This window comes from Diospyros lotus, chromosome 3 (assembly GCF_014633365.1).
Source record: "Diospyros lotus cultivar Yz01 chromosome 3, ASM1463336v1, whole genome shotgun sequence".
Taxonomy (NCBI): domain Eukaryota; kingdom Viridiplantae; phylum Streptophyta; class Magnoliopsida; order Ericales; family Ebenaceae; genus Diospyros; species Diospyros lotus.
In genome coordinates this window covers 12,679,405-12,705,411 of record NC_068340.1, presented here as the reverse complement: position 1 = coordinate 12,705,411, position 26,007 = coordinate 12,679,405, and the positions used below count along the sequence as shown (strand labels likewise).

General features: G+C 37.6%; 1 protein-coding gene across 5 annotated transcripts in view; it reads right to left on the bottom strand.

Moving 5' to 3' along the window:
- Nucleotides 1-26,007, bottom strand: part of LOC127797088 (uncharacterized) — a 50,675-nt gene that overhangs the window by 11,478 nt on the left and 13,190 nt on the right. For 3 of the 5 annotated variants that reach the window (XM_052329611.1, XM_052329612.1, XM_052329616.1), the window contains exons 4-5: nucleotides 23,765-23,881; nucleotides 4,973-5,012 (exon numbers count right to left, since the gene is read on the bottom strand). In XM_052329611.1, coding sequence (XP_052185571.1) covers nucleotides 4,973-5,012; nucleotides 23,765-23,881 — 157 coding nt within the window. Of the gene's footprint in view, nucleotides 1-4,876; nucleotides 5,013-23,764; nucleotides 23,882-26,007 lie in introns of all 5 variants that reach the window. The other 2 variants (XM_052329613.1, XM_052329615.1) reach the window with 1 other exon arrangement.

Sequence of the window (26,007 nt, the reverse complement as noted above, 5' to 3'; positions counted from 1 at the left end):
ATTACTTAAAAGTGGGAGGTTCATAATCAAGATAGATCATGAAAGTTTAAAGTATCTATTGCAGCAGAAATTGCAAACACAACTTCAGAAAAAAGGGATGGCAAAACTGTTGGGGTTAGACTACATAATTCAGTATAGGAAAGGCAAAGAAAATGTTGCCGTTGATGCCCTTTTGAGGTGCCAAGAGGAGGGAAGCATAGCTGCAATCACCACCGTTATACCAGAATGGTGCCAAGAAGTTATGGACAGCTATGGGGTGGATGAACAAGTGAAAAAGATATTGGAAAGATTGGCAATGGGGTCTAAGGAGGTTGAGGGTTACACTTTACGTGAAGGGCTGATAAGATTTAATGGGAGCATTGTCATTGGCAACAACGGGGACCTCAAGAGGAAGATTATGCGGTCCTTGCATGAATCTCCTTTGGGAGGGCATTCGGGAGTTCAAAATACTTACCTTAGGGTGAGGCAAATGTTCCAATGGCCCAAGCTAAAGGCTGATGTCAAGAAATTTGTCCTGACTTGCAACACGTGTAAGAAATGTAAACATGAAAATGTGGCCTACCCTGGTCTCCTTCAACCCCTTCCTATACCTGACCAAGCTTGGACCAGCATTTCAATGGACTTCATCGAAAGGCAAATGGAAAGAGTCAATCAAAGCTTGGAGACCTACTTGAAGTGTGTGTGCATTCTATAACCTAAGAGTTGGCACCGGTGGTTGGCATTGACCCAATGGTGGTATAATTCTAACCACCACACATCCCTAAAAATGTCACCTTTCGAGGCCAACTATGGTTACAAACCTCCCATCCTACTAGCCTTAGAGAGGCAGGTCATAGCAGCAGTTGCTGAGGAATATATGGAGCAAAGGAGGATGGTTTTGCGACAACTTAAGCAGGAATTGGCTTCAGCCCAAAATAGGATGAAGCAATATGCTGATAAGAAAAGGAGCGAGAGGGATTTGGAAGTTAGGGAGAAGGTGTATCGGCGGTTGAAGTACCCCCAATTAAAAGCCCTCTCCCAAGGGCTAGTGTCCAAACTCAGCCCCAAATATTTTGGCCCCTATCCCATAATGGGTCGGGTAGGGAAGGTAGCCTACCGTCTACAACTCCCTCAGGAATCCCACATTCATCCAATCTTCCATGTCTCCTTATTGAAGAAGTCAGTTGGAGCTGAGCTGGTTAACCAAGCACTGCCCACCAACCCCAAACAGAAGGAGACTTTGAAGAAGCCAGAAGCCATTATGGACAAAAGGGTTATCTACCGCCAAGGGATACCCCTCATCCAAGTGTTGGTGAAGTGGCAACACGAAGATCAGGAAAGCGACACTTGGGAGTACCTACCAAGTCTTCTCCAGCAGTTTCCCATGGCTGCTAGCCTCCTTAGCATTTCTTAAGGACAAGAAATGGTTTAAGGGAGAGGGAATTGTCACACATGACGACTTACCTTTTGATATTTCCTTTTCTTAAATGATGTAATCGTTTGCTTTATTTTTGTTATTGCCTATTATGATTGTTGCTTTAAATTCCAGCTATAATAGTTTTGTTACTAGGAGAATATTCTAGGAGAGCCCATGTCTAAGGGCTAGAATAGGACAAACCGGTTGTTATAACTGATTACAAGAAGGAATCTGCTATGGCAGCGTCCATGCTAGAGGGTATATATACCCCTCCTAGACCCTCAAGGTTATTAACGAGAATATTATTGGCAATCAACATCTCTCTCTCTCTCTTTTGCTATCTCCCTACTTCTCTATGTTCCTTCTTCCTTCCTTTCTTCCCAACCTTTCTACTTCTATCCACTGATTAATCCTAAGTTAGTGAGATAGCCATTGTCACTAGCAGTGACACTGGGAACCTGGAATCTGAAGCCTTGGGGCCTGGATCTGTCAAGTGATGTAGCTTCCCTCGAAAGTCTTAACCAACTGAGTCCACTGCAGGTAAGTCCGTCCATCCAATCAGTAGGATTGGTGCATCCCTGGTAGATCACTGGTAGGCAAGCCCCCCATTGGAGTATCAACCGTGTTTGTCTCCTCTGAACTCATAGCTGGAGTTATCTCGAAGATTTCAAACACAATCAGAGAAGACGATGGAGTAGTCTATTGCAATTAAGAAAAAATAATGGGAAGGACTTTGAGGGCACCAACGGCTGGGGAATGGCAATAAAGGCCAAAAAGAGCCAGAGAATGCTAAAGGCAATGGAGGCCGGAGTGATTTCAAAAACCAAGCTCTAATACCATGAAAACTTTGAACGAAAAGCTTGAATATTTTATTTACATGCAGCCCTAGTTATAGGGTTGGATATTTACAACTTCAGGAAAGATTACAATACAACACATTAGGAAAGTATCCTAATTGGAATTTAGGAAACTATCCTAAACAAGATTTAAAAACTTCCTAAAACCTTTAGCATTGCAACTGCCTCTTACACTAATGACCAGGGCTATATCTATCCTCACATTTATAGCATAGTCTCAGTTATATCCTTTGCTCCCTGGTAGGATTCTTAACCGTTAGTGTACACCTTAGGAGTGCCTAGATTTGTTCCCACTACGGCAGTCCGAGAGTTTCATCTCGATGATTGACTGGTGGAAGGGCTTTGTCTCGATAGGACTTTATGCTTCTTGAAAATAGCCTCCAAGGCGACTTCTTGAAACCTCACTTTTTCAGCAGCCTACCTCACTGTTGCAAGCTGCATCATTTTGACAATAGGCCTCAGTTCATCCTTAAGGCCGCTAATAAAGCTGGACACAAAGTAATGCTCCATTACTGTTGGTTGTGAACTTCATATCAAAGATCTTAACTCCTCAAATCGAATTTGATATTCAACTACTGATCCTTCCTATCTCAACTTATTAAATTCTTCTATCACATCTGTCATGGATCTCTCCCCAAAACATTCACACAGATCTTTAGCAAATTCAACTACTGATCCTTCTTGTCTCAACTTATTAAATTCTTCTATCACATCTGTCATGGATCTCTCCCCAAAACATTCACACAGATCTTTAGCAAATTCAACTACTGATCCTTCTTGTCTCAACTTATTAAATTCTTCTATCACATCTGTCATGGATCTCTCCCCAAAACATTCACACAAATCTTTAGCAAATTCAGCCCAACTAACCTCAAACCTCCTCATCCTAAGCCACCCTTGATACCATGAATCAGCCATATTGTTCAGATAGGTTACTGCCAAGTTAATTTTTTTCCCTTCGGCCACATTATAAAACTAGAAAAATCTTTCACATTGGCGGATCCACCACCATAGTTTTGATCCTTCAAACACCAGTATCTCCAACTAAGGCATGGGGGTGTAATTAGGGGATTAAGAGGAAGATCCCCTTAACTATAGTGGAGGTTCCATGGTTGGAAGTTCCTCTGCCTCCTGCATTCCTGAGTTCATCATTCAAGCCGCTAATGAAACTAGAAACAAAATAGGCCTCACTTGACCCCGGAGTCATTGTACGCATAATGGACTTAAGTTCTTCAAACTTCTCTTGGTATTGTTGAACCATCCCCACCTATTTCAGCTTCTTAAACTCTTCCACAACATCTGTCAAATTCCGATCCTTGAACCTGGAACAAAATTCCTCAATGAAATCTGACCAGCTGCTACCTTCCTGCGACTCATACCAATCCTGAAACTAGGAGTCGACCACGTCGTTCAAGTAAGTTGCTGCCAATGTGATCTTTTAATGCTCCAGAGTTTGATAGAGAACAAATAGCTTTTCACACCGTCAAATCCACCATCGTGGATTCTGTCCGTCGAACATAGGCAGATCCAATTTCGGCATTGGAAAATGAGGCTGAGGCTGAGCACCTTGCACAGCTTGCCTCTGGCCAAGCAGTCATTCCTCGAACATGTCTCCACTACCAACTAGTTTCGCCTCAAATTCCGTGGAATCCACTGTTCTAAGGCCTGGTCCAAGTCCTGGCCGGATTGGATCAGTCCTCTCCCTTAGAGGAAAATCAGGTGACATTCTCATCTGGTCGTGACGACTTAACATCAACATGAAAGATTGGATATGGTCACAAATCTAACAACTAACCTCTTCATGCAAGTTGCCTATCTCAGCACGCGTCTGCACTCCTTCCACGCACACCTGGTTGGTTGTTGTTTCTAGCCTTTTCTCCATTGAATCTTCCATCACCTTGACTCGATTTTGCAATTCTGACATCAAAGCAGTCACCTACAAGAGTTGCAACTCCATTTGCTTAATCCCTGTTCCATGTGCCATTGTTGTCGCTGAATGATCCAAATCTTCGCCAAGGAACGATGCTCTGATACCAATCTCTGTCAGGACCTCGCTCCTGACAAGGAAATTTCTTCTCTTGCGAAGGAAATTAGGGTTAGGAGGAAGGGAAAAGAACAAGGGAGAGACGAACAGGGAGTTGCGAGAGAGAGAAATGGAAGAGAGAACGGAGTATCAATTTTGATTATGAAATTCGTTACCTCCATTATTGAATAGGGAGCCTCTTCTACAGCCCCTTTCCCGCCAATCCTTGGAGGTTACAACCTTAACAATCTAATGGTTACATCCTCCAACAGACTAATAGCTTACTACACCCTCTTAACTGCCTACTAACTGCTTATCTTCCTACCGTTACAATCTACAACATTTACCCGCCTACTATCACAACCATAGGAAACAAAATACAATTTTACCTCGGGTTCCACATGGGATCCTAACAAGATGGAAGCAAGTTCAATAGACCAAGGAATACCAAATGAAAACAGCCAAACTGTAATTAGGACATGCACATATTCGGTGAAAGGACAGAATTTATCATGACATATAAGTGGAGCAAAAAACTATATTCTGCAGAACTTGAACAACAATAAGTTATTATCATTGAAAAGGAAAGACAATTCTAACCTGAAGTGAAATTGTCAAAGCAACCCACCCCACATGCCAACAACCCGTAATTCATCTATTTACTACTTTAGCTAGATGGCAGAACTTGTGGCAAACCTGCAGCAATGAATTTCTGTCGAAGCTTTACTATCCGAGCCTGAAAGGAACCAAACGAAATATCAGCTCCTAACACATTCAAATTGGAAATAGAATAGTGTCAGGTTTTTTGGGTTTCAAATAGATACTCCAATTGATGATTGCTTATATGTTCTTTGTTTATCATTTGTAGATTCCAAGCAATTAAACAAATTTTATCAATGCAATTATAACTGATCCTGTTATAAAAAAGTTAAAGAAAAGAATATGTGGAATACATTGAATTTCTAGACTACGAAGTTTCCATACTTCTCATCTAGATATTCTAGCCATTTTGGGAAGAAATAATCAATGCTTGGATTAGCATGTGCAGATGCTCATCTGTAGGGTACCTTACAAGATGAGAATCGTTCTCCATTCATTGTTCTCTACCTCTTCACAATGATATCTGGTTCCTTAAACATCAATTTAGCTTTCTATATTATTGAGTTCAATAAGAGGAATAGCATATTACCACCACTGATCTTTCATAGCTTGATTGATGGGATTCTTTTGCATGCTGTTGAATCCTTGATTTTGATTCTTAGTTCAAAACACATGCTCTTAACTGAAATAAGGTTGTTAATCGAGTAATAGTGTTTATTAATTGATTAACAAGTCTTTTACTCATTATCAATTGAGTATATATGTTTGTGAAAGTTAGTCGTAACTAACTTTCAAACATTACTTGAGTAATTGCATATTTATAATCGAGCAAGATATGTTAGTGTTGTTTAGTTTGCATCGAGTAAGTCTTTAGAAATCAGTGAAGGCAAGTCAAAGTCTCAAGCGGCAAGTTAGTTAGTTAGTTAGGGGTTTTTTCTAACGATAGCTAATCAGTTGGGGGGTATAACCGGTATTGTCATACCCAGTTATTTCCATTGTATTATCCGCCCCTATTGTTTATAAATAGAGGGCTGGGGGTAGTCGCTTGTGCATGATGTGAACGAGTGCAATTGTGAGAGAAAAGTCTAGAGAGATAGTCTTTGAAATCTCGGTTGTTTTTTGTACTCGCGAGAGACTTGTGTACTAATTCATTTTGTAAAGGTACAAGCAGAGTCAATAACTAGGGCAAAATAGAAGAAAGGAATTCGCGAACTGAATACTGGAATTAGAATTATCAAAAGTAACATATAAACATAAGAGTCATTGATTATATACTCAGCAACCAAACAGATGAGCGCGCAAACATAGGACTAGCCGTAGGAAATAAAGCTAGCTAGGACTACCAATTTATATAGCAGTACAACATAATTACAAAGAGGAGAAAATGCAACATAAAGCAGTAAGCGGAAAGAGCACAGCTTCAAGTAACACTTCCTTTCACATTCCCCCTCAATTGTGACTCTCTTCCATCAGGTTGCTTGCTTGTAGAGCCGTTAAAGCTTGAGGCTGATTGTATAGGTGACTCCTTTAGGTTGAGCCTCTCACATAGAAACCTGAATCTGCTACTAAGTAGTCCCCTAGTAAATATATCAGCCCAACTGATGTAAAGAAGGCACATACCGAATTTCAACAGCACCACTTTCAACCTTTTCTCTCACAAAGTGAACATCAATTTCAATATGTTTGGTCCGAGAGTGGAATACCGGGTTTTCAGCAATACTCTTTGCAGTCATATTATCACTCCACACTATAGGAGTAGAACCACAACTATAACCTAATTCTATGAACAGTGACTGCAGCCATAAGATTTTAGTTACCCCTTGGGCTATAGCTCTATACTCGGCCTCTCCAACTAACTGAGCCACTACTGTTTGCTTTCGGGAGCTCCAAACAATCAAGTTCTGACCAAGAAGAACACATATCCCACTTGTAGATCTCCTGCTGACTTTGCAGCCAGCATAATCTGAATCCGTATAGACTACCAAAGGTAAATTAGGAGGAGCTAATGCAAAGAGCAGACCTAGACCCAAAGTACCCTTGACATATCGTAGAAGTCTCTTGCAGGCTACCCAGTGTTGCTGTTTAGGTGATGATAAGAATTGGCTAAGTTTGTTTACAGCAAAGGATAAATTTGGTCTAGTATACGTCAAATATTGACTGGAGCAAATGATAGTATGATAAAGAGATGGATTATCAAACACTGCACCCTCATCAATCAAGGAATTAGACGAATTCATAGGAGTGTCACTAAGTATATAGTTCATCATAACAGCCTTTCCCAACCATAGTTCTGAAAGGCGATAGGTGCATCAAGGCGCAAAGGGTCCTGGAGCTTGAGGCGCAAGATGCACGAGGCGATGCACGCCTTTGCAAAGCGAGGCGCACCTTTTAGAAAAAAAACTCAAAATCTTGTAAAATTATAAATTATCAAATTATCAATAATAACATATGCATATCATTCACGATTCATCATCTTCAAATTCTAAACTAGAAACATCATTAAAATTCAAGCTCAAAATCTCAAACATTGTAAAAATACTATATGTAATATACAAACATAAATATATTATGTCTATATAATTTTTTTTAAAAATAAAGCTTCAGTGATGGTTTCGGAGACCGGGTGTGTTGGGGATGATTCAACACTCCATTGATTTGCTAGGGTGTTGAATCACATGTGTGATGAACCCAACAAATCACTAGGTTTATCTCATCCCAGTGATTTGGTGGGTCAATCTAATTTCATTGCCACTAGAAAAATTAGAAGCAAGAGATAAAATCCAAATCTGATTTCATTGCCAAAAGCCAGATCTTTTGGGTTCAAATCAGAAGAAGTGGAGGTGGTGGCGGCAACAAGTCACAATGAAGGTGAATGACAGCAGCGTCAATAGACGTCGCAGCGTTGGAACAGAGAAAAGAAAGGGGAAGAAATCAGATCCTGGAAGAATAAGAAGAAGGAAGAAGAAGAAATTAGACAAGATGGTGGTGGACAGTGGGGTGGGGGCAGTGGACAGTAGCTGGTTTGCAAAGATATAAGAGAGAGGATTAAAAAGAGAGAGTTGGTGGCTTTTTTATATCCAGGGCAAAATCATCCAAACAATGCAAAAAATTAACATCCATGCAGTAGATGTTAAAGGCGCCCCTAGGCAAGCCTCACGCCCCAACGCCTCATCATGCAAGGTGAGCGCCTCCTGAAAAATGTGTTGCCTCGACCCAGTTGAGGCGCCGAACTGGCGCCCTAAGGCACCTTGCGCCTAGGCATGCCTTTAACATCTATGTTCCCAACAAATCCAATGCATATTTGGACTGGGTAAGATAAATTCCAGCACTAGTTTTATGAGCTTCAAACCCAAGAAAATAATGCACTGAAGCCAAAGTCTTGAGCGCAAAATTCTTATCCAAATCATGAATAAAAGCTGAAAGAGCTTGAGAATCTAAACCAGTCACCAAAATGTCATCTACATAGATCAAGACAAATAGGACAAATTGAGAGGTGTGTTTAACAAACAGAGATGCATCAGACATTGCCCTCACAAAACCCCATGACTGCAGAGCCACCCGCAATTTTGTATACCAGGCTCTAGGGGCCTGTTTAAGCCCATAAAGGGATTTCTTTAATTTGCAAACATGTGAGGGACAATTCATATTCACAAAGCCCTCAAACTGAGACATATAGACCTCCTCAGTCAAGTCATCATTCAAAAATGCATTGTTGATGTCCACTTGTTGGATATCCCAACCAAAAGTAACTGCCAAAGTGAACAAAACCTGTATTGTTGGGGCTTTAACTATTGGACTAAAAGTCTCCATGTAGTCTACTCCTGGTATTTGAAGAAATCCCTTGGCTATCAACCAAGCCTTAAATCTGAGGACTGATCCATCAGGATTGTACTTAACCCTATACACCCATTTACAACCAATGAGGTTCATATTGTCAGAGTATGGAACCAGCTCCCAAGTACCATTCTATTTCAATGTTGTAAATTCCTCCTTCATAGCCTTAACCCATCTTGGGTCGAAAAATGCCTCACGTACAAAACTAGGAACTAAGGAACTAGTGAGGGCATGAGGAGAAGTTAATTGAAGTTGTTTGGCCTTGGACTTGGTAAGCATAGGATGAACAAAATGAAGAGGTAGAGCTATGTATTTAGATACACATGGTATAGGTTGAGAACTAGGCTAAGGTATAGGTAAACTTGATACAGGTTAAGGATTAATAGTAGAATCAGAAACCTAATTGGAAGGAGACCTTGTGGACTGAAAGGAGACTGAGTTTAACAAGGAAGAAGACTCGAGTTGTGCTCTTTCAGGAGGGGTTGACAAAGGAATAGACTCAAAATAGGAAGTGGAAAAACTAGGAGAACAAGGCTTAGAAATAGAACTAGAAGAAAATAAAGAGATAAATGGAAAATCATCAGGATTAAACTAAACATGCCGAGAGACATAAATCCAGCTAGATGGATGCAAACATTTATATCCTGCTTGTATATGACTATGCCCAATGAAAACACATTTAGTGGAATGAAACTCAAATTTGTGCTTGTTATAAGGGCGCAAATAAGGAAAGCAAGCACAGCCAAAGGTTTGCAACATCAGGTAATTAGGTTGTTTGTGAAAGAGAAGCTCAAATGGAATTTGGAATTTATGAGCAGAAGAAGGCAGTAAATTGATAATGTACACTGTTGTTTGGAAGGCTTTAACCCAGAATTTTAGTGGCATATGACAGTGTGATAACAAGGTTAACCCCATTTCCACAATGTGCCTGTGTTTACATTCTGCTACCCCATTTTGTTGATGGGTGTAAGGACAAGTAAATCGAGGTTGGATCCCATAGCTATGAAGATAGGGTAAAAACACCTTAAACTCTCCCCCATTATCAGTTTGTAATGCCTTAAGCTTGGTTTGAAATTGGACTTCAACAAGTTTATGAAAGATTTTGAAAATGGAAAAGGCGTTTGATTTAAGTTTCAAGGGATATAGCCATGTGTACTGTGAATAAGCATCCACAAATATGATATAATAACGATATCCTTCAATGGACAAAATGGGAGGGACCCCACAAATCAGAGTAGACTAATTCAAGAGGCTTAGTGGTTGTAATTGGACAGTCAGCAAAAGGTAATTGACTAAGTTTGTCAATTTTACAAGAATCACAAAACGCAGCTCTTGAACAAGAAAAGGAAGATGTATCTTATTAAGGATCAAGTGCAATACATTGGAAGATGGGTGCCCTAACTTGGCATGCCATCTATGATACAATTGTTATTTACATGCTAATTGAACACTAGGAGACAGTCCATGACATAATGCAAGTTCTCCCTTACATTTATTTGCAGAAGGAAAAGTACATTGCAAAGAAGATGTACTGCTACCTATAGGCTGAGACTCAATAGACTGGGCTAGAGAAATTGAAGCAGCAAGAGCAAGTGTTGAACTTAGCTGGTACAACCCATCCTTAAGATGTCCTTGGAGTAGCACTTCCCCAGTACTCTTGTCTTGAATCAAACAAGAACTAGAGTTAAACTCGACAATAAGATCATGGTCTCTAGTAAGTTTTGAGACACTAATTAAGTTCTTTTTCATGTTAGAAACATGCAAGACATTGGGTAAGGAAATAGAAGAAGCAGGTTTAGTTTGAGTGTACAAACGTCCAAGACCAATATTAGAAATTGGCAGCTGCTTACCATTGCCAACAGAAACACGATCACTGCCATTGTAAGGAGAATGAAGTGAAAGATTTCCGAGATTGGAGGTTATAAGATTCATAGCTGCAGAATCAACGAGCCAAGAAGAATCTGTGAGGGGAGACTTTGGTAGAGAAGCATTATCAATAGGCTATGAAAATTGATTGCAAGAAGTTTCAGGCTGTGAAAACTGGTTGTAAGGAGTTCCTAAAATAGAACCTAGCTCATTCATGTAGACCTTGTTAAAACCATTCGGGGAGGCTAAATAAGCTTGAGTGTTGATTAGGAAACCATTTGAGGCCATCCAAAATTCTGATTAGACACAGAACTTTGCTAAAAATTGCTATCAAATCGATGATAGCACTTGTCAACGAAGTGCCCTGGCTTCCCACAAAGTTGATAGTAAATTCTCTTTCCAGATTGCCTGCCTCTACCTCTTCCTCCTCTATTGACAAAACCACCACCTCTACTAAAATTAAAACCTCCACCTCTGCTATTCACCGAATTTCCAGTACTCCTCGGTGTAAATGCAATCATGTTAATATGCATAGATGATGGCATAACCGATTCAACATTAACAGCGGTATGTGCTAAGTTTTTGGAGTGTAACCTCTGTTCATGCATCAATAAGAGATAATACACCTTCTCAAGGTCAATTTCATCCATCTAATAGATAATTAGACTTACTACAGTCTCATATTCGTGGTCCAAACCATTAAGGATTGCAAGTAGAAAATCTTTATCACTAAGAGGTTCCCCTATGGCTGCCAATGAATGTCATATGGTCTTGATCTTAAGAATATAATCATTAATTGGCAAGGCATCCTTTTTAACAGACCTAAGTTGTTACTTCTATTGGAATGACTTAGCAATAGTTTGACGGGAATACAAACTTTCGAGAGACATCCATACCTCGGCAGATGATTCACAATGAATCACCTGCGCCAAAACTTCATTGTCAATGGTTGAGAAGAGCCATTCAAGAAGCAGTTGATCTAATTGCATCCAACTCATGAATTCTAGATTCAGCATTGTTGCTCCATCCTCACCGACATTCGAATCAGGTATGCATTTCGCCAGAATCAATCCTTTATTGAGGAACGATTGAAGGTCAAAGGCACGTATTGTGGCCGATATTTGTGTCTTCCAGAAGATGTAGTTGTTAGGATCAAGGCGGATCGGTATATAACTGAATGCCTTGGCCATCGCAGCGAAATTTAACTGCGAGGCAGAAGACAACGACGATGAGGAGTGAGGTGGAAAGAAGGAAGAGGTGCTATGACTAGCATTAGAAGCCATTGACCTTGGTCGTGAGCTCTGATACCATGTAAAGGTACAAGCAAAGGCATTAACTAGGGCAAAATAGAATAAAGGAATTCACGAACTGAATAGTGGAATTAGAATGATCAAAAGTAACATATAAACAGAAGAGCCGTTGATTATATACTCAATGACTAAATAGATGAACGCGTAAACATAAGAAGCACAAACATAGGACTAGCCGTAGGAAATAAAGCTAGCTAGGACTACCAATTTATATAACAATACAACATAATTACAAAGAGGAGAAAATGGAACATAAAGCAATAAGTAGAAAGAGCACAGCTTCAAGTAACACTTCCTTTCACATTCAAGTTAGTGAAGGAAGAAAGTTCTCGGGGATTTAAGGCTGGATGTAGGATCATCTCAATAGATGATCCAAACCAAGATAAATCTGGTGTTCTCGTGTGGTTTGCATTCTATTTCTTGTTCATTTCAATTATATTATTGATTGTTCTATTTCTATATATTGTTATCTACGTGTGTGTGTGTGTATCCTATTTGATAAATTGAGTGCATTTCAATGCTCCCAGATAACAACTTGGTATCAGAGCACGGGTGTTTGATCAAGAAAAGCCAAGAATCTTAGATTAAAGACATAACCAAGTCGCGGTAATAGCTTCAACCGCATCTGCCACTAGATATGATATAGAGAAATTCGATGGGCAGAATGACTTTGGCCTATGGAAGACGAAGATGAGGGCTTTGTTAGGGAATCTTGGACTAGAAGAAGCACTCGAAAGGGAGTCTAAAATGCCAACCTCGTATTTCACAAAAAAGAAGAAAGAAATAGGTAATGTGGCTTTCAATATGTTAATTCTAAGCCTAGGAGAAGGCGTTGCGAGAAGTCTCAAAAATGAAGATTGCAGCAGAAATTTGGCTTAAATTAGAGAGTCTTTATATGACTAAGTCATTGTCTAGTAAATTGTATTTGAACGCTAAATTTTTCAAATTTAAAATGACTAAAGGGAAGAAGTTGCGAGAACACAGATGATTTCAATAAATTGTGTCTTGATCTTGAAAACATAAAAGTAAAAAATGATGATGAGGATAAAGCCCTAGTGTTGCTACATTCTTTACCTAAATCCTATGAGACTTTTGTGGATATTTTGAAACATGGCAGGGATACATTAACCTTAGATGATGTAATAGGAGCCCTAAACTCAAAAGAATTACAGCATATGATAGAGGGAAAAAACACTATTGGAGATGCTCTTTCGATTAAGATAAGGCCTGATAAGAGAGACCCTAGAGGAAGGAATAGATCTAGGTTAAGATCTAAGAATGGCAGGAAGATAATTAAATGTTACCACTGCCACGAGGAAGGGCATATTAAAAAGAATTGCCCTAAAAGAAGAAGGAATTTCAAGAAAGAAGTAACCCTGAAATTTCCTCATCTATTTGTGAATTTAATTATGATAGTGTAGATGCCTTAGTTGTTTCTGAAAAGGTAGATAAAGAGGTATGAATTTTGGATTCAAGTAGTTCTCTTCATATGTCACCACATATGCATTGGTTCTTGAATTTTAAAGACATGGGTGGTGGTAAGTGTTGGAATTCTTTGCTGTAAAGTTTGTTGGATAATCAATCCCACAATTTATGGGATTGATTATCAATTATCCCACAATCTATGGGATTGATTATAATTAATCTTAATTGTTGAGATTGATTTATTGATATAAATTAGAAATTGATATAATTAAGATTTTTTTTTTCCTTAGTTCTAGGGATTTGATTGATTTCTTTTTACTATATATATTGTAATCAAGTGGAAGAGAAATATATACCAAGTTTTCTCATAATTGTTCATGGTATCAGAGCAACCCTAGACGCCTCATGCTCTTCTCACAGCCATCCTATGTCAATTTTTTATCTATTGCTTATTCCGGCAGTATTCATCAGTCGTCCTAGCCTTTATTTCATTCTCGGCAGCAACATCAGATCACAAACATGTTAAACACCAACAAATGCTCAATTGAAACTCCATAATCCTCCTCCTCAAATGTTGAAACTGTTATGTACAACAACAATGGGGGTGACTTGTCAAACAACTCATCCGCACCCATCACCATCTACAAATTGAATGGGTGAAACTACATCCAATAGTCTCAATCATTCATGTTTCACCTCCGCAACAAGGAGAAAGAAGATTATCTCACTAGAAATATCATCAAACCAGATGAAAAAGGTGTTGATTATCGGATTTGGAAGAGAGATAACAGCCAGGTTATGTTTTGGTTAGTAAATACCATAGAGCCACACATAGGAGAAAATTTTCTCCTATCTAAAACTACTGCAGAGGTCTAAGAGGTTGCAAAAGACACTTATTCACACAAAGAAAAAACCCCCGAATTGGTGACAATTGGGGACGTGTTGCACGATCTCTGACAAAGTGATTTATATGTGACCAAGTATTACAACAAACTCCTTCAAAACTAGCAGCAACTGGATGCTTTTGAAAAATATTTCTAGGAAACCACCACTAATCTCAAACTTTACAAGAAGATTATAGAGAATAAGAGGGTCTACAAATTTTGCTTGAGCCTAAATTCAAGTCTTGATGCGGTAAAAGAAAGGATATTTAGCACAAAACCACTGTCAAGCTTACAAGAAGCCTTCTCTAAGGTTCCAAGGGAAGAGAGTAGACGCCAATTGATGTTGGGGATAGAAAAATTAATTGCTGGTGGTGAATCATTAGCCTTGGCTGTCCGAAACCAGCAGTAACAGCCATGAAAAGGGGGAAGGCCATGCTGTGAACATTGTTGCCGCCTTGGTCATACGAAAGAAATCTGCTGGCAACTCCATGAAAAACCTACTGATTGGAAGCCAAAGATAACAGCACAAAAGGAAAGTCGAGGCAACATGGCTAACAGTTTAGAGCAACTTGCAAACTTTAGCAAAGAGGAGCTTGATGGACTGAGAAGGCTGCTACAAGCACAACAAAACCTACCAATTGTTGGATCAGGTTCCATAGCTCAAAAAGGTAATTTTCTTAAGGCTTTAACTATGAAACAAGAGCACTATAAGCCCTAGATTGTCGACTCCGGTGCTTCTGATCACATGACAAGAGATGGGCGAGTTTTCAACACATATTCTCCTTGTAATGAAGCTCTCACAGTTAGAATTGTAGATGGTCCTTTGGCAAAAGTTGAAAGGACTAGTTTAGTTGTGGTATCCAGGGACATAACACTCAAATTTGTATTATATGTTCCTAATCTAGATTGCAAAATGTTCTCCATAAATAAAATCACCCAAGAACTTAACTGTATAGCTAATTTTTCTCCTTGTGTCTGTGAATTTCAATATTTGACTTCAAGGAGGATGATTGGCAGTGCTAGGAGTCATGTTGGGCTCTATCATCTTAAGGTTCAACCAGATTCTATGAGGCGATCTCATCTAGGAGTGAGTGAACCTATTTCTTGTCAAATTAATTCTTGTGTGTCTGTTAGTGAGTTGAAAAATAAGAGTGAGAAGTTGGTCATGATGTGGCATTACAGGTTAGGCCACCCAAGTTTTTTGTACTTATCTAAACTTTTCCTAAGTCAATTCAAAAATAAAAGTGCTATTTCTTTTCAATGTGAAATTTGTCAATTTGCAAAACACTCTCACGGTTCATACTCAATTTAGCCATACAAATCATCAAAACCTTTTTCTATGATCCACAGTGATGTTTGGGGCCCATCTCAAGTTGCAAATATCACAGGAGCTCAGTGATTCATCTCTTTCATAGATGATCACACACAACTCACATGGATTTTTCTCATGAAAAATAAATTAGAACTTCCTCAAATATTTAAGAATTTCAAAACAATGATCAAAAATCGATTTCAAACTTCCATTCAAATACTTCGAATTGACAATGGAAGAGAGTTCTTTAATTCTAGTCTTGGCTTATCAACTTAGGGAATCATACACCAAAGTTTTTGTGTAAATACCCCTCAACAAAATGGGATAGCTGAGAGAAAGAATAGGCACCTTCTAGACATTGCCAGGTCTCTATTGTTTTTATCTAATGTTCCAAAACATTTTGGGGTGAGGTTGTTCTTAAAGCAACGTACCTAATCAATCGGTTTCCATCGAAAGTTTTAAATTTCTCCACTCCACATCAAGTATTCTTACAACACTTCCCTCAAAGTCGACTAATTTCCTCTCCTCCTCCAAAGATATTTGGGTGTACTCTGTTTGTTCATATCCATCAACAACATCGAACCAAGCTTGACTCTCAATCCTCAAAATGTATCTTTGTAGAGTACTCTCCCAACCAAAAGTGTTACAAATTCTTCTGTCCTCACAACCAAAGGTTTTATCACACCATGGATGTCACATTTTTTGAAACAAAACCCTATTATCTCAAAACTGATATTCAGGAGGAGAGTTCTAGTCAGAGTCAATAAGAATATCAACTTTTCTTGGATAGCATAGATTCCACACCACCTGAAATTGCACATTTTCCGAGTGTCCAAATTGAACCTGAACTAAAACCAATTGATTCTTTTAGACCCAAGTTAAGTATCTATCATGGAAAAAGGGGAAAACCAAAGGAATCAGAGACACCAGCAAATTCACCATTACTGTTAGCATCTTAACCTTACTGTTAGCATCTGAACCTGAGGTAAAAATCCCTACATCTGACTTACAGACTGTGGAGGAAAATTCTACAGGTACTAGTTTAAGTGATCATGATAATTCCAATGAGAACCTACCAATTGCACTCAAGAAAGGGGTGAAAGAATGCAAAAGTAAGCCATTGTACCCTATTGGCAACTATGTGAATTATGAGGGTCTATCTTCATCTTACCAAGCATTCACTAGCAAAATCAATTCTATCTCCATTCCTAATTCAATCCATGGCCATCATAGAATGGAAGAAGGCAATTAATAAGGAAGTTAATGCTCTAGTGAAGAATGGTACTTGGGAAATTACTTATTTACCTCATGGAAAGAACTTGACCCGGTGCAAATGGATCTTCTCTGTAAAAACAAAGGCAAATGGTAGTATTGAGAGATACAAGGCTCAGTTGGTAGTTAAAGGATTTACTCAAATCTATGGCATAGATTATGAGGAGACCTTTGCTCCAGTTGCAAAACTCAACACTATTCGAATACTCCTATCTCTTGCAGCAAATTTGGATAGGCCACTCCATCAACTAGATGTCAAGAAAGCATTCTTGAACGTGAATCTAGAAAAAGAGGTTTATATGGACATTCCCCAAGGACTACAAAACTCATCAAACATCAACAAAATGTGTCAACTAAAGAAGTCCCTTTATGGTCTAAAACAATCACCCCGAGTTTGGTTTAAGAGATTTACCAGTGTTATGAAGAGTAATGGGTATACACAGGGATAGTCTGATCACACGATATTTGTAAAACATTCTTCAAATGGATTGATTTCCGTATTAATTGTCTATGTTGATGATATAGTTCTAACAGGGGATTATGCTAAGGAGTTTCCAAGAGTCAAAGAATTTCTAGCTAGAGAATTTGAGATCAAGCTAGGGAGACACATACTTCTTGGGAATGGAAGTGGCTAGGTCTAAGCAGGGTATCATAGTTTCTCAAAGAAACTATGTATTGGATCTTCTTAAAGAAACATGTATGCTTGGGTATAAATCTGCAGACACCTATGGACTACACAGCCAAACTTGGTTCAAATAAAGACAGTGCTCCTGTAGAGAAGGGCAGATATCAGAGACTTGTAGGGAAGTTGATCTATCTCTCACATACTAGACCTGACATAGCATTCTCAGTAAGTATTGTTAGCCAATTCATGAACAACCCTACTGAAGAACACATCACAGCGGTGTACAAAATCTTGAGATACTTGAAAATGACTCTAGGAAAGATACTATTATTCAGAAGGAACTCAAGTAGGAAAGTGGAATCGTATTCTGATGCAGACTGGACAGGTTCAATCTCAGATAGACAATCCACTTCTGAATATTATACCTATGTTTGGGGAAATCTGATAACATGGAAAAACAAAAAGCAAGATGTGGTAACTAGGAGTAGTGCAGAAGCAGAATTCCAAGCTATGACTCATGGTATTTGTGAAAGAATTTGGGTGAAAAGAGTATTAGCCGAGTTGAAGATATCTTCTGAGGGATCAATCAAGCTAATGTGTGATAGTTAATCTGCCATCAATATTGTCAAAAATCCAGTTCATCACAACCGAACAAAGCATGTGGAAATAGATCAACATTTCATCAGAGAAAAAATAAAAGGGGATGTAATCAAGCTTGTTTACATTCTTTCTAATTTACAGACTGTTGATATCCTTACTAAAGCACTTCCAATGGCACATTTTGAAGATCTGAGTTGCAAGTTGTGTATTGTTAAAGTGACAATTGTCTCGAGAAATCCAGAATATAGGCAGTAAGAATGCATCGAAATTTAGAGGATATAGATAAGTGGTTACCAACTTGTATTTATAATTAAGTTGGGGGATCAAAACCAGTACTGTTTGTTATGGTAGCAAGTGGGTGATTGTTATGATAGCTAGCGAGTGATATAAATAAATGTGTAATTAGGCTACTAAGAAATTGAATTCCAGTTTAAGCATAACTAGTAGAATGTTCCAGTATGCTAGAGACAAGTTGTAAGCGCGCATGGGCTCGGGCCAACCGTTTTTGTCACCCAAGTTTCCAAATCGATATAAATAACCGACCCAGCACTAAAACGGCATATGTTGAACGAAATTGGAAATGAGTTTCCCTCCTATTCTCTCTAAATTCTCTCACTAAATTCTCTTTCTGTTCTAATCTCTCTTTCCTCCCAACTATCTTCCCAATTCTCTCTTAATTCCCATTCTCGATTCCTCAAGAATCCTATTGTCAGACTTGTAATCTGACAATGTCTATACCGGTTATAAGGTTCCTAGAAGTTAAAACCCTATTTTCTATAAATAAGACAGAGATCTAGGCATAGGCGATGTATGATTCTCATGAGAAAGTGGAAGAGAAAAGGTTGTGCAATAGGATAGTCCTTTGTAATCTTGAAGGCTTGTAATCGTGAGGGATTGTACTGATCACATTTTGATAATCAAAGGAAGGCTGCTCTCGAGAGGCTTTAGAGGCTGGATATAGGGTTGTCCTAAGGGGCAATCTGAACTAGGATAAAGGCTTTGTGTTCTTCTATGGTTTAATTCAATTTTTGTCAATTTACATTCTGGTTTTTTTTCATATTGATTTAATCTTTGTAGTCGTTCAAACTGTGAGTGTGTGCGCTTGTGAGGCAGTGAATTCCGACTAAATAATGTAATTCTAAGTGCTCCCAATATAACATGTATGATAAATATTTACAACCCAACTTGAGGGGGGGTGTTGGAATTCTTTGCAGTAAAGTTTGTTGGATAATCAATCCCTCAATCTATGGGATTGATTAATTATAATCAATCCTATCCCACAATCTATAAGATTGATTATAATCAATCTTTATTGTTGGGATTGATTGATTGATGTAAATTAGTAATTGATGTAATTAAGATTCCTTTTTTCCTTAGTTCTAGGGATTTGATTGATTTCTTTCTCCTATATATATTGTAATCAAGTGGAAGAGAAATATATACCAAGTTTTCTCACAATTGTTGAGTAAGGTTTTGTTAGGAAACAACCAATAATGTAGAATTATGGGAATTGGAGATATAAAAATCAAATTGCATGATGGATCCATTAAAATTCTAACCTTTGTAAGATTTGTTCCAGATTTAAAAAGGAATCTAATCTCTCTTGGTGAATTGGATAAGAATGGTTTCTCCTATAGAGTAGATGGTGGAGTCCTTAAAGTGTCTAGAGGGTCACTTATATATATGAAAGCAATCCTTCAAAATGGAATTTATGTGCTGCAAGCCTCCACATTATGTAGTGAAGCTGCAGTAGTAGAAGATAAGGCCTATAAACAAACTAGACTTTGGCATTTTAGGATGGCTCATATTAGTGAGCAAAGACTTAACGAATTGTCCAAACAAGGGATTTTAGGCACGGGGAAAATTACAAAATTAGATAAATGTGAATCGCGTATATTTGGCAAAGTAGTAAAAGTGAAATTCTCTAAGAAAGCTATCCATTCCTCTAAGGCCCTTTTAGATTACATTCATTCGGATTTATGGGGCCCTGCACAAACTTTGTCCCATGGTGGAGCTAGGTATTTATGATCTATAATAGATGATTTCTCTAGAATGGTTTGGGTTTATGTATTAAAATCAAAAGACCACACTTTTGAAGCATTTAAAAACTAGAAAACCATGGTAGAAAATCAGAAAGATAGAAAAATCAAAATCATAGGACAAATAATGGTTTGGAGTTTTGTAATAAAGAATTTACCCAACTTTGTAATGAAAATGGTATCTTAAGACACCTAATAGCCCCAGGTAATCCAAAATAGAATGGCCTAGCTGAAAGGATGAATAGAACCTTGCTAGAGAGGGTTAGATGCATGATATTTCATGCTAGATTACCAAAATCTTTTTGGGGAGAAGCGGTAGCCACTGCAACTTATGTGATAAATAGATCCCCATCTGCTGTCGTAGGTTTTGAAACACCCTATGAGATGTGGTCAGGTCATAAGCCTAGCTTAGACCATTTGAGAGTGTTTGGATGTTTAGCCTATGCCCATGTTAAGCAAGGAAAATTATAACCTAGGGCAAAAAGGTGCTTGTTTATAGGATATCTCACTAGGGTCAAGGGATATAAATTGTGGAACTTGGAATCGAGTATGCCTAGGACAATGGTGAGTAGAGATGTCACCTTTGATGAGGGATCTACTATTAGAGACTTTGAGATAAATGACCAAAAGGATTGGGAGGACAAATCTAAGGCTATGGAAGTTGAACAACAAGATCAAACCCATGACAATGTCTTTGATAGTGCACTTGATCAGGAAACTAATCAACAAGAGGAGAATGAAGGTACCTCTAGTATAGACAATCAACTTGACCATGGAAAATACAATGTAGCTAGGGATAGACAAAGGAGAATCAATAGACCATCGGTTGGGTATGGTTATTTAGATTTAGTATCATATGCACTGTCAAGTGCAATGGAAGAAGCAGGCGAGGAACCTCTTACTTATGAAGAGGCAATGCACTCAAAAGACTCCCAGAAATGGCTAGTAGCCATGAATTTTGAAATGAAGTCTTAAGGAAAAATGAAACTTGGACCTTGGTAAACAGACCCTTAGGTAAAAGGGTTGTAGGCTGTAAATGGTTGTTTAAAATTAAGGAAGGTGCTAAAAATGAGCAGAAACCTAGGTATAGAGCTAGGTTAGTAGCAAGGGGCCTTACTCAAGTTCTCGAAATAGACTTTAATGATGTTTTTCTCCTGTGATGAGACATACTTCTATTAGAGTCTTACTTGTTATAACAGCACACTTAAACCTAAGCCTAGAACAAATGGATGTAACCACAATCTTCTTGTATGGTGAATTAGAAGAGAATATTCTAATGGAGAAGCCTAAAGGGTTTCAATTTAGAGCAAAATGAGAGCAAGTATGCTTGTTGAAGAATCCCTCTATGGATTGAAGCAATCCCCTAGGCAGTGGTATAAGAAATTTGATACATTCATGTTAGACCAAGGGTATAAAAAGAGTGCATTTGATTGTTGTGTTTATTTTAAGCATATGTCTAATAAGATCTCTATCTATCTCCTTCTATATGTGGATCATATGCTGCTTGCAAATCAATCAGTTAAAGAAATTCATAAATTAAAGCTGAGATTGAAGCTAGCCTTTGAAATGAAAGAATTAGGAGAAGCAAAAAAGATTTTAGGAATAGAAATCTCTAGAAATAAATGGCAAATTTAGTCCATGCTATGAGTGTAACAAGCAGGTTTATGGCTAATCTGGGTAGGACTCACTAGAATGCTATGAAATAGATTTTTAGATACATAAAAGGAACCATCAATATGGCTTTGGTTTATGGTGGAGCAAATTTAGAAAAAGAGCCATGCATTTTAGGGTTCACTGATGCTGATTATGCAATAGATTTAGATAAAAGAAGGTCATCCACAGGATATATTTTCAAGCTATGGAATTCAACCATTAGCTGGAAAACCAATTTGCAATTTGTGGTGCCTCTTTCAACCACAGAGACTGAGTATATAGTTGTTACAGAAGCTATTAAGGAAGCTCTAAGGCTGAAAGGTTTAGCTAGTGAATTACTTGGGAAGAATGTGAAGGCTAACCTAATGTGTGATAGCTAAAGTGGTATACACTTAGCTAAAAATCAAACTCACTATGAGAGAACCAAACATATAGATGTTAGGTATCATTTTATTAGAGAAGTTCTTGAAAAGAAAGAAGTTAATCTGGTTAAAGTTGCAGAAGAAGATAATCCAGCTGATATGTTTACCAAAGCAGTTCCTTTACCAAATTGCATCATTGTTTAAAGTTACTTGATATATTTTTATGAGAACGATCAGGTATTCATGCAGGTCCTAAGGAGAGTAAGATCAATCTTGAAGCTTGGGTTGTACTCATGCAAATGGTGGAGATTTGTTGTCTAGTTTGCATTGAGTAAGTCTTTAGAAATCAATGAAGGCAAGTCAAAGTCTCAAGCGGCAAGTTAGTTAGTAAGTTAGGATTTTTTCTAACGATAGCTAATCAATTGGGGGGTATAACCGATATTGTCATACCCGGTTATTTCCATTATATTGTCTGCCCCTATTGTTTATAAATAGAAGGTTGGGGGTAGTAGCTTGTGCATGATGTGAACGAGTGCAATTGTGAGAGAAAAGTCTAGAGAGATAGCCTTTGTAATCTCGATTGTTTTTTGTACTCGTGAGAGACTTGTGTACTAATTCATTCAAGTTAGTGAAGGAAGATTGCTCTTGGAGATTTAAGGCTGGATGTAAGATCATCTCAATAGATGATCTAAACCAGGATAAATCAGGTGTTCTCGTGTGGTTTGCATTATGTTTCTTGTTCATTTCAATTATGTTATTGATTGTTCTGTTTCTATATATTGTTATCTGCGTGTGTGTGAGTATCCTATTCGATAAATTGAGTGCATTCCAGTGCACCTAAGATAATAGTTAGGTTTGAAGATTAATCAACTAACATTTGAGCTTAATATTCTTCTAAGCGAGTAAGGAAATATTTTTGTTCAGTAACAAGTGTTATACTTGATTAATTATCCTTTTAATTAAGAGTAGAAAGCCTCAAAGTTTAATCGATTACTACACAAATAAGTGATGGTATAATCTTAATTGAGTAACCAAAGAGCTAATCAACTAATGGATTTTTTAGTCAAGTAACTATATTTTTTAATCGAGTAATGAATCTAGGACAAAAGCATTCTTTATACTTGTATTCTTAATCAACTAAGAAGTTGTATATTTTACTTGAGTAATATTTCGTAAGCAAATGTCAAGTCTTTGTGCTTGAGCTTTTAGTCAACTAAGAAGTTAATATTAATCAAGTAACTTTGTACTTAATCAAGTAACTAAATGTTTTAGTCGAATAAGAATTATTGGACAAAGTGTTAGTCTCTATACTCAAATTATTAATCAACTAAGAGAAATTTGTAATCAAGTAATGTTATACCTTAATCGAGTACTAAAAGTGATTAATCAAGTAACAATTTCAAATTTACAAATGGTTGAAAGTGCTAGTGCAAGAACATATGCCATCGTTGTGACTTGTGATAGATGCAATACACATATTGGAACTCTAAATATGACTTCTATAATCTATTCAGTCAACTAATTTTCTCTTTAACCCATAAATCAATAAGATACTAAGTCTAGGCTTAGAGCTGCTTGATGACAGCTGTACACCATACCTGCTTTGCATCTAAGGACTTTGGGGGAAAATCATATTCAGAAGGGAAAATAAAGAATTTTCATTCCCACATCAATCATTGCATGTGCATAATAGAAATGAATGGTACCTTGAATGATTTTGATTGTCGAATGGAAGGATCTAACTCTGCAGCAATTGCATACGACATCTCAGCTGCATCAAATTGGTCCATAGCAATTAAAGCATCACCTTGGCAGATGTACGCCTACGAAGTGGTAACAAACAAACATCTCATGAACATGTATTGTCAGAACATATGAATAGGTGTTTATATATGTTAAATTGTTATCCACCATTCTATCTAAAAGCTTAAAATGTGTAAGAAAACTTGAATAATATACGTATGTATTTTACATGTACATCTTTTCCTATTTTTATATACAATGGGATGCACTTTCTAAGAAAGAATGCAGATCCTAAATCAAAGGAATTGATTCCTAAATAAAGGATTCAGATCCCAAATTATAGGAATGAATTAGGAAAAGAAAAAAAAGGAAAGAATTAATTTTCAATCAATCAAAGATAGAGAAAATATTGGCTGGCAGCTGCAAGGCTGTCGTGAATAATCCTTAACAAACTGTTATTATCTTTTATCTTATTATTTTTACTCTCAACACGTTCCCTCACAAGTGGCTAGGCGTCACTTTATACCTAATCTAAACACATGCAACTGTTTAAATATCAAGTTAGTGGAGAAGTTTAAACTCAATACCTTTGCTTGCTCTGATACCTTGCTAAATTATTAACTATCTCATTTAAAAGTTTAAACTGTTAGATAGAGTGTTAACTTAATTTTTTTATATTATTATTTTTACTCTCAACAATATAAAATGCATAGGCTGTTCATTAAATAACAAAAAAGAAACCTCCAATGTTAGGCAAACACCAGACAGTCCCATTAATAGTAATCACAACATTAAGGGTAAAATTGAACACAAACCCTTGTGGTTGGGTCCATTTTCACACAAACCCCTTGTGGTCTACTTTTAGTTTTTGAGTCAAAAAGTCCTCATTGTGTCCCTTTGGTTTTACTTTAAATTTCATCCAAATTCTATGTGCTTGGCTATTTTCATGCAAACCTTTACGAGTTAATTTTGATCTTCTATAATTCAAATCTAACATCAAAGACAACCTTTTTGGGCTATTGACTTGATAGCGGGGAGTCTTTGAAAAAAATAAACTAAACTATAGGGACAACAACAACATATCTAACATTTATCCCACCATGTGAGGTCGGCTACATGGATTCTACACTTCTATATATTTCTGTCTTTTATCATATCTTCATTTAGACCCGTACACTTCATATCAAACTTTAATGTCTCTCTCAAAGTCTTATCGGATATGCCTCTATCTCTTTTTTTGACTAATTGTTCCATTTCATCAACTTTCCTCACAGGAGCGTCTCTTGGTCTTCTTCTCACATGACCAAACCATCTTAGTCTAGTCTCTCTCATTTTCTCTTCGATTGGCACTACTTCTACCTTATTACGAATAATCTCATTTCTAATTTTATTTTTTCTTGTTGTTGTTGTTGGCCACACATCCATCTTAGCATCCTCATCTCCACTACGCTCGTCTTTTGCTCATGCTAGTATTTGGCTGCCCAACATTCTGAGTTATACAACAAAACTGATCTTATAACTGTCCTATAGAATTTTCCTTTCAGTTTTAATGGGATTTTACAATCACATAACACCCCCGATGCATTTCTCCATTTTAGCCGACCTATCTTATTTCTATGTGTGACATCCTTGTAAATTTCTCCATCTTTTTGAATCATTGATCTCAAATATCGAAAATGGTCTTTTCTTTGTATTATTTGGTCTTCCAATTTTATTATAACATCCTCCACTATTGCATTCTTACTAAATTTACATTCCATATATTCTGTTTTCCTTTTACTTAATTTAAATCTCTTAGATTCTAAATTATTTCTCCACAACTCAAGCTTAGTGTTCACTCCCTCTTTTGTTTCCCCCACCAACACTATGTCATCTACAAATAGCGTACACCATGACACCTCTATCTAAATGTGTTTAGTGAGTTCATCCATTATTAAAGCAAATAAGTATGGACTTAGTGTAGAACCTTAATGCAGTCCCATTGTAATTTTAAACGGTTCAGTATCCCTTTCGCATATTCTGACCCTTGTCTCTGCACCGTGATACATGTCCTTAAGAGCTTGTATATAGGCTATTCGGACTCCTTTCTTCTCTTAAACCCTCCATAATACTTCTCTAGGAACCCTATCATAAGCCTTTTCTAGATCTATAAACACCATATGCAAGTCCATCTGATGATCTCGATATCTTTCTATTAGGCGCCTCA